We start from the raw sequence: 18,418 nt of genomic DNA, 5'->3' as shown, positions 1-18,418 counted from the left end.
AAATCATACTTGTTATGGTGTCAATTGATGGAATTTGTGCAAACCACAAAGACTAATGGTGAATTATTATTACACCTTTGCCATGAAAATATTGCCCCTAATCATGAACCATATTATCCTTAAAGAAATGTGGCACAACTTTTGGTAGGTGGAACATTACTATCTATTTAAATACAATGACATGTTTAGTTGACTTGAACACATTTCATATTGGATACAAGTGTGTGAAGCTTGTTTATAGAATTGTAAGAAGGGATTTCACCCCTTAATTATTTTTAACTATTGTTGATTTAATGGTTTAGATTAAGTCTGAAAATAATTCATGAGTTAGCTTAGAAGGGCATTTTATAATTGAAGAGATCGATCCAAGGGTGGAGATCCCTTCTTAGTCGTACATAGAGTTTCTAATGTATAAACTGTTTATATTTGATATATTCTCTAAGTATTGTACACACATACATAAGTTAAAGAGTTGATTACAATTTTCTAATCAACGTATTACTAACTTTTCTCGTATTAAATGCATTGCTTAATATCTTATTATATGAAGGGCACGTGAGACATACTAAAATATGAATTTTTTTTTGAAGTATATAATATTTATATACAACAAATAGAACAAATAAATTCACACACCCTCCTCACCTTTGGTGAGGTTTGAACCTTTGACCTCCTAGAAGGCCAAAGACTCACATACCGCTAGGCCAAAGACCCTTTGGTACTAAAATATGAACTTGTTGTCTTATCTTTGATGTACATGATACGAATAAGTGAGACATTTTCTTTGCCCTATCAAAATAGTAATATCAAATCATGTAATAAACCTAATGACCAAACTAATTCATGGATCACTCATTCTCTTTTGACCCATAAATTTTAGCCCAACCACAAAATAAATGAGCCAACCTTAACCTTTAGTTGTCCACTCATAGAAGCCCAAGCTAAGCCCAATTCATCATCTTCATTAACCTTTTAGTTGTCCTCAAATCGTCATCAAATTTTCTAATTTTGCAAGTTTTAGAGGTTATTTGTTTACCTTTTAATAGATTTATTAACAAAAAATCTTTGAATCGTTAAAAAATAAATTTTATTTGACAAAAAAAAGTTTATCTCTTAATAATTTCAAAACCTCATATTATGGATCTCTCTTAACCATTCAATCCATTATAAACAATTACCAAATAATTATATTTCATTTTATACTATAACATAAAAACCTTTTAATCATTCTGACAATTTAATTCTTCTATTAAAAAAATCATTAGGCCTCTTAATATCGAAATTGAATTTTCCATAAAATCCGTAATTTATTTTTAAATCAATAAATATTGATTAAAGAATGTGAATCCCCGCCACGTATACCAATGATGATGCACCCACTCACACTCACGCGATCTTTTCGCCATGAAGGGTAGCAGGTCGACGAAACAAAGTTGGCGTTCGACGCTACACATTCATCATACCCTGAATCCCTAATCTTTTCATCCGATCAGGTAATTCCTTTACAAATTCTTTTTTCTTGTCATTGTTTCGTGATCTTTGATTTTTCTTGTGGTTTTATTGATTGTTTGATCAGGGGATTACCGGCAACCCTAGTTTGCTTTTTCTTCTTATCGTTTTTTGCTAAGGTTCCGCCTCATAATTTAAATTTTCTTTTATGCGGTTTCTTGATGATCAAGGGGCTTAGTCGGCATCTGTGATTATGGTTATGGTTTCTTGATGATCAAACGACTGGGCATATAATATACTTGCTGCAAAGATCATGAATTTCCAACTTTTCTACATGAATCACCACTAATAACCGGCAACAAGGAGATGGCTTTTTGTTGATTGAATAAGACCCAGATTCATACTTCTCAACTCATTTTGTCTCTCGATTTGGGAGGAATTGGTATCCTTTTTTATGAATGAGAAACACAAGAATGAAAGGGAGAACAAACAACTTAAACCGTAGGCAAGCAAGAATTCATCCTTTCTTTTACTTTCTTTCGTTTTCTTACAGCAACAGTGAGGAACAGTCTTAAGGTTTCTTGATTGGCGTTTTGGGCTGTTGTGAAGCAGGGTTTATTTCTGCTGATGAATTTTTATCCTTACTGCAGCTTGCAATGAATCCTCTGTCCCAGGTATGATCTTTTTTTTTTTGGGTGGAGGGGGGTTTTGCCGTTTGAAATTCCGCTTCTATGTGATGATTTATTGGGATGTCTAGAAAATGTTTGATGACATCTTCTATGGTCTTTTACAGAGATCGTTTATGTTGATTGTTAAACCACGGTGACCAAAATATGGTTTTTGTTATTCTTAGTATCTGGTGGTGTTGTCATTGCTCAGAAAATTTATTGTGTTGGTCATTAGATACTACCTCAAATGATTTGCCATTTTTCAGATCTACAAAATGTTAGGCATTGCAGAATTGATTTTGACAAATTCACGCATGGTTCTGATGTTCCTTTAAACTTTTACCTTCAGCTCTTGTGCAGTCTTGAACACAACAAAAGTTGAATCAGGTTCAAATGTTGCTATTTTTGGCCTTGGTAATAGGCACTAAGAGCATTTGAACAAGGTAAAATGATCAATATCATTTTGCCTCTAGATATAAGCAGTTACCAGCATTCTCATGGTTTTGCATTGCACTACAATTAGGCCTAATTTCATGATGAACGCTTTAGTTCTCTTTTAATAAATATTCCTTCATCAAGTGCACAATGATTTATATTTCAGTGCTTATGCTAACAAATTTAATACTTCATGCACCATATAGGAGCCACAAGTTGTTACATGGTCTCTACAATACAGATCACATGTGGAAACCGAAGTACACAGAGGGTTTTGACAGATGATGGTAGTCAAGCTCAATGGTTCGTAGATTGACAAAAAGCATCCGAAGCAATTGCTTTGTCAAAATCAAGTGCAAAATTGGAGGTACACTATGTCTTCACTCTCTAAACCCTCGGATTCCTTTTATCAAGGAACAACAAGTTAATTGACTAAATCTTTCATGCAAATGTATGTCACTGGATGGTTTCTCTGCTCATAACATATCTTGTATTCACAACAAATCATAGTTAGTAAGAATGCATGCATATGTTTAGTAGAAAAAGTATAAAGTTGAACTTGATTCTCTTGCTTATCGAACTCTCTTATCCTTCAAATAATGCCTGCTTTCCACAATGCCATAGATACACATTTCATTTACTTGCTACTACGTATTGACGTTTACTGTAATGCAATGCTACAAGCTAAGATATATGACATACAAATCATATTTTATGCAAGCCTCAAATAAAAACATGCTTTCGTCCATCTCATGTTTCACATATGAGTGTATGACATACACCTCAAGTACAAAAATGCATTCATTCCATGTATATCATATTTCATGCATGCCTCATCAAAACGTGCTTATCTTCCATATAAGTCATATTTGACTCAACTCTCAAATAGAAAATGCTTTCCTTACATATAAATCTATATGTTTCTGCCATCTTATGGTTTCTGTTAAGACCTTTTTTGTGACATTTTCGCACCCACGTTATCTAAGATGTATGAATTAGATGTGAATTGTTCTCAACTTGGAGGGAATCTTCTTGACGTGTTTTGCTCTTGCAAAGATGGTACTTTTCTCTTTATTTAAAATGAGACCAATAACTGATGGTATTCTTGTTGTATTTTTGTTTATGTTTCAAGTAGATCACGTCATCCAGGGCATTGATATTTCTTGTTAGTTACTTGAGTTTGACGACTTGTTCTAACATGAGGACGATGCAACATTACATGGTATCCTAGAATCAACTAATTCGATGATGCAGCGGTCCAAAGAATAATTATCCTCATACGCCACCACTCAACATGTAGGTGTTTAAAAAGCCACTTGGGAGATCATAATGCAATTTATCTTGATATTTTTTCCTGTAATCTTTATTTGATAATTATTGTGTATGTCTTCTGTTTTTATTTTTGATATGTTCTTGCTGTTGCCTACTGTGTTATCTTTCCACTTTTCTGTAATTTTGTTCAAGTGAGTATCAGATAAGGAAGAGCAGCAAATGAGTTCTTAAGGGTTGAAGCTTTTTAGTTATTAGATATGTGGTTGTTGCCACATGGTTATAATCAGGATTAATTAGGATATTAGTCCCTGGTGGAATTCAAACTTAAAAAGTTAAAAATTTCACGAATATGTTTATGTTTCTGTGTGATTTGCACAACTTCATGCAGCTTTTCTATGTGATTGCTTGCAATAATCTTTTTGATAATTATCCATGAGTTTACTTTCTACATAATTAACACACAAGTTTGAACTATTTATAATTATTATTTATATATAATGTGTATATATAATTTAATTATTAGTTACTATATGAGCCGGGTACGGGGCAGGTTGGGGAATACATTACCCGACCCTGGTTCTGGGACCTGGTTTAACTGGGAATCCCTGTTCCCATCAGGGCTGGTGAACTGGGTTCCCCCATCGGATCAGGGGCAAATCACCATGCCTAGGTAGCAGTAGCACTGATAGTTTTTCTTGCCCACCGCCACGCCGGAAGTTTCGTACCAGCAGATACCTCCAAAGTCGGTTTAACTGATAGATTGGATGCTTTTTACCCTTATATCTTTATATAATATCATGATAATCTTGAAATGCATTTACTAATGTACTGTTGCCACCATAAAAGACAAATCATATAATTTTCTGTGTAATGAGAAGCAAGGTCGTGACTGCTGAAAAATCAACATATATGATTGATCTGCACTAAGAATGTTGCTGAGGTATCTTTTATGTAGTTCTTGTAGGTCTTACAAATCAGAAAATATAAAAAAGATCATATATAAGAGTTTGATCGTTTTGTGTTAGAAACTATAACCCGTCGAGGCAGCTGCTTCTCAACGATTATGTTTGCTAGACAAATTAGGTAACTCTGACTGAAGGTTACTTGTCGGGGAAACAGTGTGGCTAATGCTCTATGTTTAGACGATTTTCTATTGTACTCTAACCATGCCACTATTTCTCTTTTTAGATTGTATTGGTCTTCTCGGTGGAACTATTGTTTATTTCATCTCAATGCATGCCTCTCCAAAGGTTTGCTACTCTTCCCTGGTTGACATTCATCTTAATAATATAAATTTGCTTGATTGGTGACATTCACAACAGGCTTGCTAGGAACTTTTATTCTGCAAAAATTGTATTTCATTGTCTTTCTTGGTTATGCAAGTGTGTTGATTGAACTTTATTTATACTATACTTACCCTTGTCCATTGACTGCCTCCTCTTCCTTGTAGATTTTCTACACGTATTTGTCACTATATCGAAGGATATAATCTTAAGTTCTCTTGTTCGAAGTAGTAATTCTGCATTTAGGGAAGATGTAAGCTCCGTATTCTTGACACTCTTGCATTAATCTTGATCACAAAGAAGGGTCATTGCTTGCCTTCATAAATGATAAATCCTTTTTATGGGATGTTGCTTGCTATCGTTAGTAACCATTCTATGTAAAAGGAATCAACCTCTAAGCACTCATTCCCTGTTAAATTCCTGTGGGTTGTTAAAGGTCATGGTTCAGTTATTGCAGTGATAAAAATCCTTTTCTTTTTTAATCCTAAAGTTGTTATAAATTTTTTTTGTGGGGGTGTTCAAAAAAATCCGATGACCACAAAAACCAGTTGGGTCAAACCAAAACGGACTGTTTTTGTAAAGAGGTGGTCATCGGTTTTCCGAGTCGTATTCACCTGGAGCTTTTTCTCTGGATTGAAAGGTCTAGAGTAATAGAACACCTCAGATAGGTCTCCACAGATTTGTTAACTACGTCAGATTTTCCATTTATTTAGGGTGGTAGGCGGTGCTTCTCTCAAGTGTTGTGACGTGGATTCGAAACATCACTTTTCTAAACACACAAAAATCTTACCTTGTTTCGAAATAATGGAGGAAGGAAATCCATTGGGTCATACCACTTATTTTACAAAGAGGGTCTCCTGTAGAAGGGTGCTTTAAACCCAAGAAATGAGCATACTTCGTGAGCCGGACCACGACCCATTGGTGTAGGGGAGGCCTTCGATATAATCTATGTGAGCTAGTTCCAAACTAGGGAAGGAAGGGTTAGTGATTGGAGTAACCTTGTTGATGGGTCGTGGAATACTTCTGCTGTTGACATGTTGCACATGTTTGTACATACTTGGGTTATGGCCTTCCACATGTTTGCGCAAACCCAGTAGATGATAATCGTTGGTATGTTTTGAACGTGACTAAGTGTCCTAATGTCGAATCATGATAATCGTGGAGCAGTTTAGGAATGAAGGAGGGATGTGCTCGAAATAACCAAAATCAGCCTACCTTACTGTGACATGTTATCCTCTCTGAGTTGTGCAATGATCTTCTGAATAAATGCCTGAAATTCAATCATTTGTGAACTGTCGGGATAAGGCGTGGGCAACCTAATCGACTGTCTCAGGTTTTATTTTATAATTCCAAACCAAAAACCAACAGATTGCTCATTCATTTTTGGTACTCATTCCTAACCTCATGTTGCTCCATTAAGAATTTCTCACTTTTTTTATTCATGCGCCCCCAAAAGGTAGTATTGCTATTTTTGCGCTGCCAAGTGCCAATAAATCCTTTTCATACATAGATTTGAGGTGCTTTCTTGGCCCAAGTAACCATCTGTAAAATGCAGTTGGGTGGGCATTTTGCATTAGCACTGTCCCCACGCCAAACCAAGAGGCATAGCTTGGAGGGAGGGCAATGAAAAGTTTGGCATCACCAAGATTGGGCAATAGTTGTCCTTGTTTCAGTGTTAGGAAGGCGGCAGAATCGCACACCTTGTGAAAAAATTACAATAGCAACCCGTCAAACCCATATTTCCCCTGAGGGCTCGCATTGTAGGGTGTACCCATTCCATTGTTCCTGCTATGTTCTCGTTCTCCCTGGCTACTAACAGAGAGAAATTGTATCTCTAAGAAATCAGTTGTGAGCCATGTAAGTATACAAGTGTCAACATTATCGCCTTTATTAAGTAATAAGATGGTAAGGTAACAAATATCATATTCCACAAGGATAGGTTTTCAGAGCTGCAAGATATCAAGATGAATTGTTATTTTAAACAGATGATGAAAAATAGCAAGGGTGCAACTGTGCAAGGTTCTGTTGAGAATTTGTAGCTTCGGACATAATTAGGGAGATAAGATACCTTCTCAAATAGATCACCATTCAAAAAAATCATTCTTCACATCCGTATGATAGAGTTGCCATGAGAAGAATGTAAACAAAGTTACCCGTGATTTTTATGATGTTCCCTCTAACAAATGTAGTGTCTCATTTCTTGCATCAAATCGTGCATAGAAAACAATCTTAAAACAATTACCCGATGTCTTTCTTATCAAACACTTATATAAATGCCTTAGTAACTGGGAAAAGCCGTAGGTTTTCATTATACTGATTGTTTATACAATACAGATACAGTGTTTCTTATAATACAAGTGAGATTCAGTTGTTCTTACTCAACAATATCAACAGCCTTCCTAACTAAAGGATGACTGGGGAAACTTTCCTTCAACATTTTATGCCTAAAACGGCCACAAACATCAATCATCTCCATTCCCACATCTTTGTTCATAAACCCAGCCAAGAACAAATATTCCTCTATAGTCCATTGTCCCCAGTTTTGAACCAGTCCACAGTTTCATCATCGGGGATGGTTTCTAGTCTAGCTGAGGTACTCAACCAGTCAGTCATGTCTTTATCATGCAGAAAAGAGCCCAGACTTACAAGCGTTGATGGGTGACCACCACATTTAGAAACCATCTTTAGTGAAAGCTTCTCGTAACCTTCTACAGGTCTACATGTGCCAAATGCGTGCCTACTAAAAAGCTCAATAGCCTCTTCTTCATTCAACAATTTCACATCGTATATTATGTTTATATTGTGAGCATTTAGCAGGTTTTTGTTTTTAGTTGTGATAATTATTCGACTTCCCTGACCAAACCAGTCTTGTGATCCTGCTAACATTGTTAGGTGGTCAAGGTGATCGACATCATCAAGGACAATTAGAACTCTAGTACCGCATAAGCTACTTTTCATCATCGAGATGCCTTCTTCAATGTTCTCCGACACCACTTTTCTTTGTTTCAAAACCTTTGAGATAATCTTTTCTTGCAATGTTTTCACACCGTACATTCTTGATTTGGTATGAACATTTTTGACAAAACAGCAACCTTCAAAATCTTGATGCATTTCATCATAAATAGTAGATGCGAGGGTAGACTTACCACTGCCCCAACTCCCGCATATTCCAATCATGCGAACACCACCGACCCCGACTTGTAGTTGTGATTTCAAATCTTGCATGCGAGAGTTTATTCCAACTAGGGCTGTACTGGCACTTGACATTGACATTGAGGGAAGCAATCCACGTGAAATTTCGTTAACAATTACTTTGATGAATTCCGTCCTGCATATTGCTTGCATAGGATAATTAGCTAATAGAAGTAATTTATGTCAAGAAGTTTCAACTCTTTTCAAATGAGGGAATTATCATATTACTCAAATAAATATTGTGTGAGGAGAGTTAAAGTTGGGAAGCGTAAGAAATGATCTGGATTCTTGTTCACATTTAATCTCAAACTCACTCACGAATTGCATTTGATACGAGGATTGATATGGTGCATCTCATTTTAATGTGATGCACGGGTGGAGATCTTTTTTTACGCTTCTCACCTTAACTGTTCTTCTCATTGGAACCTAACTCTATAACACTATAATACAAATGGATCCTCTCTCTCAATGAGGAGAGTTTAGGCGAGAAGCGTAAGAAGGGATCTTCACCCTTGGATGCACATTAGGATGGGATGCATCGAATCAACCCCCATAGCAAACGCGATTCGCGGGTGGGTTTGAGATTAAAGGTGATCATCTCACTTTAACTTTTCTTCTCACACAATTCTTTTTCCTATATGTATATATATAGACAAATGATCGTGTGAGAATAAGAGTTAAGATGAGAAGTATAAGAAGGAATCTGGACATTTGATCACTTTTAATCTCAACCCGTCCCAGGAATTGCACTTATCACGAGAATTGATCCAGTGCATCTCGGTGCACCGGATTAGTGTTGATCTTCAATTATGATTGATTCAAAAGTGGAGATCCCTTCTTATCTTTTTCACCGGAATCCAACTATATATAAATATGTATATATGTGTGTGCGTGTCAAGTAATACATATTTAAAATATCAACTAATCAAATTTGAGATGAGGGATCGTGTGAGAATAGGAGTTAAGTTGAGAAGTATAAGAAGGGAGTTGGATTTTGGACCCATGAATTGCGCTTTAGAAGGGATTTGATCTGATGTATCTCTTCAATTATGATTGATTAGGAGTGGAGATCCCTTTTTACCATTCTCACGATAACTTTCATTCTCATCGAAACCCAACCCTCAAGTTTGAACAATATGTAAGAGATGGAGGATACAAAGTGAAGCCCTTGGTCGTTAATTTTTCTATTTATAATCCGTTTCCAAGGAATTAAGTATTTTTAAGCGGGATGTCAAACAAACGTAGTTGCTCACCAATACGGTATGTACATAAAGTCTTAACAAGAAAATTACCCATGCATGATATCGTTTAGTGTCCAACCGACGATACTTGCTGCATCCTTCAGTGCTTTTCTCCATGATTCAACTTTCTTGTGGTTCAACTCGTTTTTAGTATATGTCCTTTCAAATTCCTCGGGTTGCTTTTGGATATCCAGGGGTTCCACGTCATAGAATATGGGCATTACGATTTGTCCCATCTCATCCTTGTGTTCCATAATATATGCAAGTTCGTTCAACAACCACCATGATTTGGCATAGTTCTTGGAAAATACGATCAAGACAATCTTTGATTCTTTGATTTTGTTGCAGAGCGAAGGAGTGATGGATTCATCCCAGTGAAGTGTCTCATCAGTCATGTAACCGTAGATTCCTTTTTGTAGAAGAGTCGATTCTAGGTGATCCATAAAAGTCTTGTCAATGTCTATTCCTCTAAAACTCACGAAAACATCGTGATTCTGTGACCTATATACAAGAGATGAGAATGGAGAGAGAAAACGATGGAAATGTCGTTAATTGTAAATTGATCTGGAATTAAGTAATATATATTCAAAAGGACGTGTGACTTTAGTAATTGGGAGAATTACGGTATATTATGGAAGAAGCAAACCATATTTCTTACCTCACGAGTTATTGGATAAGTTAACTTTTAATCGTATTCAATCACTTTAAGTACCTTCAATTACATTCCTCTATCTTTATTTTCAAATTTATTTTCACTTTAATTACTTTCATGAACGTTTACGTACATTTAATCACATCACATGTATAAATCTGTTAAAGTTTCAGTCATGATGATAAAAATAGATAAATAAAGTTGGCTAAAATTTAAATGAAGGTGTTGGTGTATATATATACACACACATGTAATATATGTAAGAAGAAGCAAAAGGATATTTGTACAATTTATTTATATATTTAAAATAGAATCAAATATCTTTTATAAAAAATACTTTCTTTAATTTTTTTTGTGTGGCCAATGTAGTGAAGGTAGGTGGTGGTTATGGTGGAGGTGAGGTGGCAATTGACGATGGTTGTGGAGGTTGTGGAGGAGGTTGTTGCAGTATAAGAGGAGATAGAGGTGACCAACGATGGTAGTGGTGGTGGTTGCGTGATCGACTATGGTAGAGGTGGTGATGAACGGTGGTGGTCGCGTGATTGACTATGGTAGAGGTGGTGATGGACGGTGGTTGTCGAGGCAGTGGAGGATGTTCTTGTAGTGGAGGTGGTGGTGGAGGTGGCCGATCGTAACCGCCGGTGGCAGCCAAAACTAGCGATGATAATCATTAAAACAATTATCATATTAAAGTTATATATCAAATTATGGTAATTAGTAATATTTTGGAGGAACAAGAAAAAACTTCTTTTGTCCCATGTTGTCCTACCTTGTTCCAGTTATTGTCTCTATCATATGTCGCGCCAAACATGGGTCGATAAGTTCTTGTTCTGTCCTATGTTACACTGGGACAATGAGTTTTGTCTCGTCCTGTCCTGTCCTCTCCCATCTCGTCCTATGTATGAAACGTAACCTTAAAGGTGGCTTGAAGTTTATTCTGAATAAATGATCTCGGACAATAATCTATTAGGTATGGGTATTTCAATCATTTTGTCGCTAATCCGCTTTGATGAGCCAAATCTTCTATGGAGATTCATATTATCAGTAGGCATGGGGATGGGGCGGGGACCTCTATCCCCGTCTTCGTCCCCGATTATTTATCTTTATCCTCGTCTTCGTCCCCGATTATTTATCTCTATCCTCGTCCTCGTCCTCGTCCCCATCCCGATCCCCATCCCCGTCCCCATCATCGTCGGGGAATATAATTACATCCCCATCCCCAACGAAAAAGGGGGGAAAGAGGATTTTTTTTTCCCATTTATGTAAGTTATTTTAAATTAAATATGTGAGAGACCATCCATGTTTAAATCCCAAACAATTTCAATGAACCTAAAACCAAAATTAATTTAATTTAATACAAAAAAACCACAACATCATATAAAAGTTAATAACCCAAAACCAAAAAAAAAATCAATTTAATAAAAAAAAAAACCTTAAAGTCACGTGTACCAAAAGATATTGAGTAATATAAAACCATATCGAGTAAGATACAAAACTTATCGAGTAATTATATTTTGACTTGATATTCAAAATATTGCATATTAACATCCATAAAATAACAATTTTAGATTATAAACCTAGTCAGGAAATATGAAAATATGAATTACCGTTTTAATTGAAATAAATAATGTGTATATATATATATATATATATATATATATAATTTATTAATTTATATATAATGGGTACGGGATGGGACGGGGAGTATGATACCCGTCTCCGTTCCCATCCCCGACCGAAACGAGTGGACTGAGCTATCAAAGGGTCGGGACCCATTCCTATACCTAATTATCGTGAAATCTCACTTTACAAAAGATTTGGAATACATTTAGGAAAATAATACAAGCACATGGACAGAGTAGAAGGATCCAAGAACCCGAACTCCTTTTTTCTTGATTTTTCAGACACATCTTCCCCTTCTTGATTGTCTGGTCAAAATATGAATTACAAACAAAACCCACAAGTCAAATCATTATACAATTGAACTGCAAACCGGGTGGTGGTCGATCTCAAGTTGTCACCCAAAGGGGACGGAAATAGACAGTGGATAGTCGAGAAAATAGGAGAGAGAGAGTTTAAAGCGTGTATATTAATAAAATAATTTATATAAAAATAAAATAATATATTTATAATTCTTAATAGAAATTCTTCAGAGTAAAAAGACAAAGAAATACCTCTTAATTTACGGACTTAGTGTCAATGATTATTTTCAGAACAAATTACAAACTACAAGGGGAAATTTTTGGACTTATTAATATTCGGGTACCAATTTAGAGATCTCATTAAACCCTAAGGACTAAATTTGTAATTTACTCTTTTTTATTTCTATTTTATATATTTTTGGTACAACTCAACTATGAGCTAAACGCGTTTTCTCAAACTATTAGCATCTTATTTTAATGATTTTTGACAAATTACAATCGTATTTTTTTAATTCATAACAATCAAACATAAAACGAGTAAAATTCATACCAATTCAACACGGTATCATCATCTCGAAAAGTCTTTCAATTTTGGCTTTTCAAAAATATTAAAATTGAATTTTATATATTATATCATCATTTTAAAACAATTTTTACAAGACTTTTAATGTAATATATGATATGAAATTTTATATTTATTACTGATCTTATCGATTTATGGTTTTTTTAAAATAAGATTTAAAACGACCATAAAACTTTAAATTATGGTTTAAGAGTAAATACCTTGATTGGTGAATTGCCTTATGTGTGACGTCATTGGGAGTTGAAACTCTTTGATGATCTTCAACCCTAACATTAATGTGTGCATCGTGCCGTAACCCATTAAAACTTGATTCCTTTAAAAAAACAAATTAACAAACAATTAAGATTATATTTATAAATATTTATAGTTAATTAATGTTTATATATAATAAAAAAACCAAATTAGTACGACATAATTTCATTTATTATGATCTAGACATTTAAGAAAGATGATTAAAGTTCATTTATTATCATTAACGTTTTTTTTATACAGAGGGAGGAGACCCCTCCTATCAAGAGAAAACACTAATTTCGTGCTCAGGTGAGGGCGAACCACATCTACCAGAAAACTTGGTTTTACTGATTATGTGATTAGCAAAAGAACGAAAACATAAAAAAAGAAGCAAAACCGTGCAACAACTTACAACTAGTTGCTCATTCAGAGCTTCTTCAAGTTGTACCACAATTTGACTCATCGTCGGGCGATCTTCTCTGTGTTCATTCAAGCATCGATAAGCAATCGCTGAGAATGTACTTAAGGAAGTCGAGTACATTTGCCTATGTAAATCGGGATCGATGAGCTTAGCTAATTTTCCATTTTCGTAATGTTTTTTGGCCAATATAGATAACGATCGACTCTCACCTAGATACTCTTGATCGGATGCTGGTATTCCACACAAGATTTCAAACAATACAACCCCAAACGAGTAGATATCAGACTTTTGAGTGAAGACACCTGTCTCAAAATATTCTTGATCATGATATCCGATTGTGCCACAAACATCGGAGGTAAGAAAGGTAAATGGGTCATTCGCAGATCTTATTTTCGACAACCCAAAATCTGAAATTTTGGCTGACCAATTGTGATTCAATAAGATGTTTGCACTCTTGACGTCACCATGGAGAACTCTTTTTTCAGACCCAATATCAACATGGAGGTACTTCAATCCATGGGCAATGTCAATACCAATCCGAAGACGTAAGATCCAGCTTAGTTGTTTGCTTTGCAGAAGCTTATCGAGACTCCCATTGCTTTCGTGCTTATAAACGAGTATTCTCTTGCCATCTTGGTGGCAATATCCGACGAGTGAGACAAGGTTTTCGTGTTTATAAGCTGAAAGCACGGAAACCTCCATCCAGAATTCATGGTCTCCGGGGGAGCTGAAACGATCAGATCGCTTGACGGCGATGGTGCCATATTGCTTGGATTGGCCTTGGTACACCTTCCCGAATCCACCGCTTCCAATGATGTTGTTCTCATCAAAGTTATTAGTTGCCAACAAGATATCTGGGAGAGAAATCTTCAAGTCGTCCATGTTCTTTTGATGTATGATGGAAACAAGAAGTAAAAAAAGTCAAAGCAATGAAATGAAAACCAACCTCTGAAAGGATCAGATGCTAATTGTATTAATTAGATTGAGAGATGGAGAGTATTTTGTCTGTTTTGAGGTGAAGTAAACGAGGCAGAATCAATTTATATCGGGAAATATTGGAGCTTATGATTAATTAATCATATATTAAATTAATAAAAAATCGATATTACATTTGATATGAAATTGTCACATCATCCTTACTTGTTTCTTTCTGATAAATGCTACTGTTTTCTAACTTCTGGAACGTCCCACATTGGGTATTATACTGATCCTCAATTGATGATTTCTTCAATTATATTCATGAAAGAATATAGAAGAAGTTTTTTTCTGATCATTTTACATATATAAGCAAAACTTGTTAAATATTAAAAAATAATTTATCAGTTTATTACGTTTTGGTATCATCATAAGTCAATCCATACACTTTTTATAAAACTCCAATTTGACATCAATATAAGTTGATAATCACTTTAAAAAATATATATAAGTTGCTTTAAATAAGCGGTCCCAAACAGGGGCATAGATAATAGGGGCAGTTGGCCATCAAACTTTAAATCTCTTGACATTTTATCCAAATGCCGCACTATAACAAAATCGAGTTTATAAATGTTTAAATATCTTAATAGACTACTTTATGGTACTTAAGTATATAGAACCAAATACTCATGTGTTCTATCTAAAGATGTTGCAATAAATTTATATGATTTTTTTTTACTGCTTAAAAAGCTTTTTATCGGACATTAATTTAAATAATGTCTTATTAACTATTTTATATGACACTGTTTGAAAAAATGTCTTATAAAAAAATGTATTTATATAATAATTTTTGAAATTGTCCCATAAAGAGGCTAATATGACACTTTGATTTAAAAATGCCCTAAAAACATGTTATGATGCCCAAAGTTTTGATATGACACAAATTTTTGATTCTACCCAAGTCTTGTAAAGTAGTATATTATGAAATTTAATCACTTTTGATGTTCTATAAACTTGATTTTGTAGTGAGGTGGGTGAGTAATTTTGTATTTAGTTTCGTAGGCAAAAAATAGATGTCGAAAAAATCTACTTATTTAAACCGTGGTTAACTAATTTAGTTGAATAATTTATATTTAACATAAATTATGTAAAACGTGATTATAAATAATGCAACGTTGTATTTTGTTTGAATTTCAATAGGTATTATATTCGGATAAACGTCTAATAAAACACACACACAAATATATATATATATATATATATATATATGGTATATTTCAAATGCAACCATGTCTATTTGTATAACTAATGCAACCTAATCAATTGAGATATTTTATGGAAATGGTGAGAGTCTATTTATTATTGTTTGAATATTTATGGAAAATGACTAGAGTTTATTAATTATGATCAATATTTTATATTAAAAAACAATCAAAACTTTTATGAAATCACGTATTTATCAAATTAAATGGACGGTTGAGATTGAGTTATATTGCTTGTACAAATGTAAAAGGTTGCATAACAACTCACCTATATATATATATATATATATGTGTGTGTGTGTGTGTGTGTGTGTGTGTGTGTGATATTGTCAACATCGAAACTATGGATTTTCTTATAGTTTTTGACCCTCCCCTATACTGATTTTCTAGCTCTGCCCCTGATCCCGAACACCCCCTAAAAACATTTTCATGTTATTTCGTTTCTTCAAGTAAAAAATAGTACACTCATTTTCATCTTATTCCTCGTAGCTTCTTTGTTCTTTTTCAATTTTCTTATGAATATAAACCCGTTTCACCTAAAATGGTTGTATATATATATTATATATTTCTCAATAGACTATGTAACTTATTGATCGATTTTGTACGTTATCTGATAGAAAGTTTATTAAGACAATCATAGAACACTAAAATAAAAGTCGGGAGTCGTTTTCTCATTTAGCATACAATATTAATTATCATTGAAATTTAATATACATCAAGTAACTATCGAACAATTATTGAATATATTTTAACTTAAAATTCTCCAGATATCGTATAAAAGGTAAATTGCTTGATAAAAAATTAAGTTTAGAGTAATCATGAACTTAAATTTTAGATCACGATACGACATATATTAAGGATATAAGTCAACATGTGAGTTTTGGCGATGAGTGTACACAATCGATAAAACAATTATTTTAAAAAGCATATATAAAATACCAAAAAAAGGTGAACGAAAATTAATAGCAAAATATTTCTCAAATTTCCCAAAACTTCCTTCTTGATAGCAGTATCGTAGCCTTTACGTTTTTACGTGGTTAGGGGTTGAGACCTCATCAAAAGTGAGAAAGGTGTGTAAGTTTATTTGTTGTATTTATCATATATAAATATTATATACTTAAAAAATAAGATTCTACTTTTAAAAGTGGAAATTGTTTGTTTTGTAAGGGGTCTATGTAAAAAAAAGGTCTAAGGTTGTTAAGCATCAAAAGCATGGTCGTCCTTTAACATGTTAAATGTGAGATTTTGAACATGAGTCTAAATATATGTGTTTAGGGTCTTTTTATCAACCTGTGTAAAACTATAGCTGAAATTATTTAGGTTCAAACCATTAATTATTTGGTTTTAGGTTCAAATCATTAATGATTTAGGTTTAGTTTCAAATTGTTAATCGTTTTAGGTTTAGCCCATTTTTATTCTTAACATATATTATGTGTCATCTCATTTATGCAATATTGCAATGTAATCAAAAGTTTTGTATGTAGTCGGGCTTCCAAAAAGATTGGAATGTCCCTGATCAAAAAGTGAAATCTACGCGGATTGAATTGTGAATATGAAAGGACTTGTTCTGCCAACTTGGTAAGGTTTTGAATTTTGAAATCCCCATTTTTAACGGTTGAGATTTTAAACCATTTTTAACAGATTCTTTAAAATAAAGATTTTGTTGTAACAGATTCTCTAAAATGTTTTTAAAATAAATGAAACAAGAAAAAAGAAATTCTTAAAAACATGATGGGAGATAAGAGAAATTATTTTATATAAAATTTTGTTTTAAAAAAATGCATTAAGATGATAAAACTATATAATATTTTAATAATATAATTAATTTGGAAATTTCTAAACTAAAGAATCTGTTGGAGTGAGATACAATTTTATGTAAAGATTTTGACTTTTGGTTTTCTAGTCCAGAGAAATTATAGAGAAGCTGTTAGATATTCTCTTAGATGACGCTCGTGTTGGCACTATTTTGAACTGTAATTATATTGAAAAAACTAACATTCAGATAGGAACAAAATCCTTCAAGCCTTTCGAGAAATCAAGAAGAAACGAGAGAGAAAGTGAGAAACCACTACAAAAAATGAGGAGTATCAGTGACGGAAAATTCCGTCACTGATCCGTTGCTAAAGGCATAATCCATCACTGATCGTCCGTCTGTCAAAAACTCGTAGGTAATGCCATCTGCAATTGATCAACGAAGGATTTTAGCAACAAATCAGCGACATATAGTATTTGCGATGGATTTGCGACGGAAATGTTTCAACGACAGATTTGCGACGGATAATTTTAGCGACGGATTAACAAGAGAAACCTTTCAGCGACAGATTAGTGAGGGAAACCTTTCAGCGACAGATACTTGCATTGACGGATTAGCGATGGACAGACCAAAAATCATTTTCTCGCAGATCACCGACGGATTAGCGAGAGAACTGGTTTTTGGCTTATCCCTCGTTGATCCGTCATTGATTTGCGATAGATTTTTTCTATCGCTAATAACCATCGTTGATACTCTGTTTTCTCTAGTAGTGAACTAACTTCGAGTGAGTTGAGGTTCGACCGAGTAAAAAACACTATTTCAAGGTTTTTCTTAACTAAACTCGCTGGTCTACATATGGTTGGATTTGTATTTTGATGTTCTTTCAAGTAGTGTGAGTTTAGAAGGCCATATTAGGCCATACATCTTGTATTTTGGCTATAAGCTGTTGTAACTGTGGATTATGATGGGTTTACCATTGGAACTCGAAATTCGAGTTGTTTATTCAACAATAAGCTCTGTAAATTGTGCTATATGTTGGTAATACTTGGTAAAGGAAGTTATGTAAAAAAAAATATCAAAAGCCGAGCAGACTATGTGTCCAGATTGAACCAAATCGAAGTTGAACGTGAATGTGTGAG

At 34.2% G+C, this 18,418-nt stretch overlaps 1 protein-coding gene and 1 long non-coding RNA gene across 5 annotated transcripts; one reads left to right on the top strand and one right to left on the bottom strand.

Annotated features, from left to right (window-relative positions):
• Window positions 1-1,373: 1,373 nt before the first annotated feature.
• LOC112524425 lies at window positions 1,374-9,974 on the top strand. Of its 4 annotated transcripts, XR_003070390.1 has the most exons (7): window positions 1,374-1,493; window positions 2,003-2,123; window positions 2,467-2,560; window positions 2,759-2,919; window positions 3,688-3,848; window positions 5,013-5,074; window positions 9,889-9,974. It is a non-coding gene; the product is annotated as an uncharacterized LOC112524425 (long non-coding RNA). The 4 variants fall into 4 exon arrangements; XR_003070389.1 differs by lacking the exon at window positions 9,889-9,974 and having other exon boundaries at window positions 5,013-5,254; XR_003070392.1 differs by lacking the exon at window positions 9,889-9,974 and having other exon boundaries at window positions 3,685-3,848; window positions 5,013-5,254.
• On the bottom strand, window positions 6,843-14,315 carry LOC112524424 (TMV resistance protein N-like). The gene is made up of 4 exons (XM_025134224.1): window positions 13,341-14,315; window positions 12,898-13,010; window positions 9,592-10,041; window positions 6,843-8,435 (listed from the first exon to the last, which is right to left on the bottom strand). The coding sequence occupies exons 1-4, from the start codon at window positions 14,229-14,231 to the stop codon at window positions 7,628-7,630; spliced, it is 2,262 nt and encodes a 753-aa protein (XP_024989992.1). The 5' UTR covers window positions 14,232-14,315; the 3' UTR covers window positions 6,843-7,627.
• Between the last annotated feature and the right edge of the window lie 4,103 nt (window positions 14,316-18,418).

The sequence above is a fragment of the Cynara cardunculus genome (genome assembly GCF_001531365.2).
Source record: "Cynara cardunculus var. scolymus isolate 2C chromosome LG 13, CcrdV1, whole genome shotgun sequence".
In the NCBI taxonomy this organism is placed as follows: domain Eukaryota; kingdom Viridiplantae; phylum Streptophyta; class Magnoliopsida; order Asterales; family Asteraceae; genus Cynara; species Cynara cardunculus.
Note: the sequence above shows the minus strand (reverse complement) of the source record. Positions and strands in the feature narration are given on the sequence as shown.

Coding starts and splice junctions, on each gene's coding strand:
- LOC112524424 (XM_025134224.1), bottom strand. CDS start 14,231: ATGGACGACTTGAAGATTTCTCTCCCAGATATCTTGTTGGCAACTAAT. Junction 10,042..12,897: donor AAGGCAATTCACCAATCAAG/GTATTTACTCTT, acceptor TCTTGTATATAG/GTCACAGAATCACGATGTTT. Junction 8,436..9,591: donor CTAAACGATATCATGCATGG/GTAATTTTCTTG, acceptor AGCAATATGCAG/GACGGAATTCATCAAAGTAA.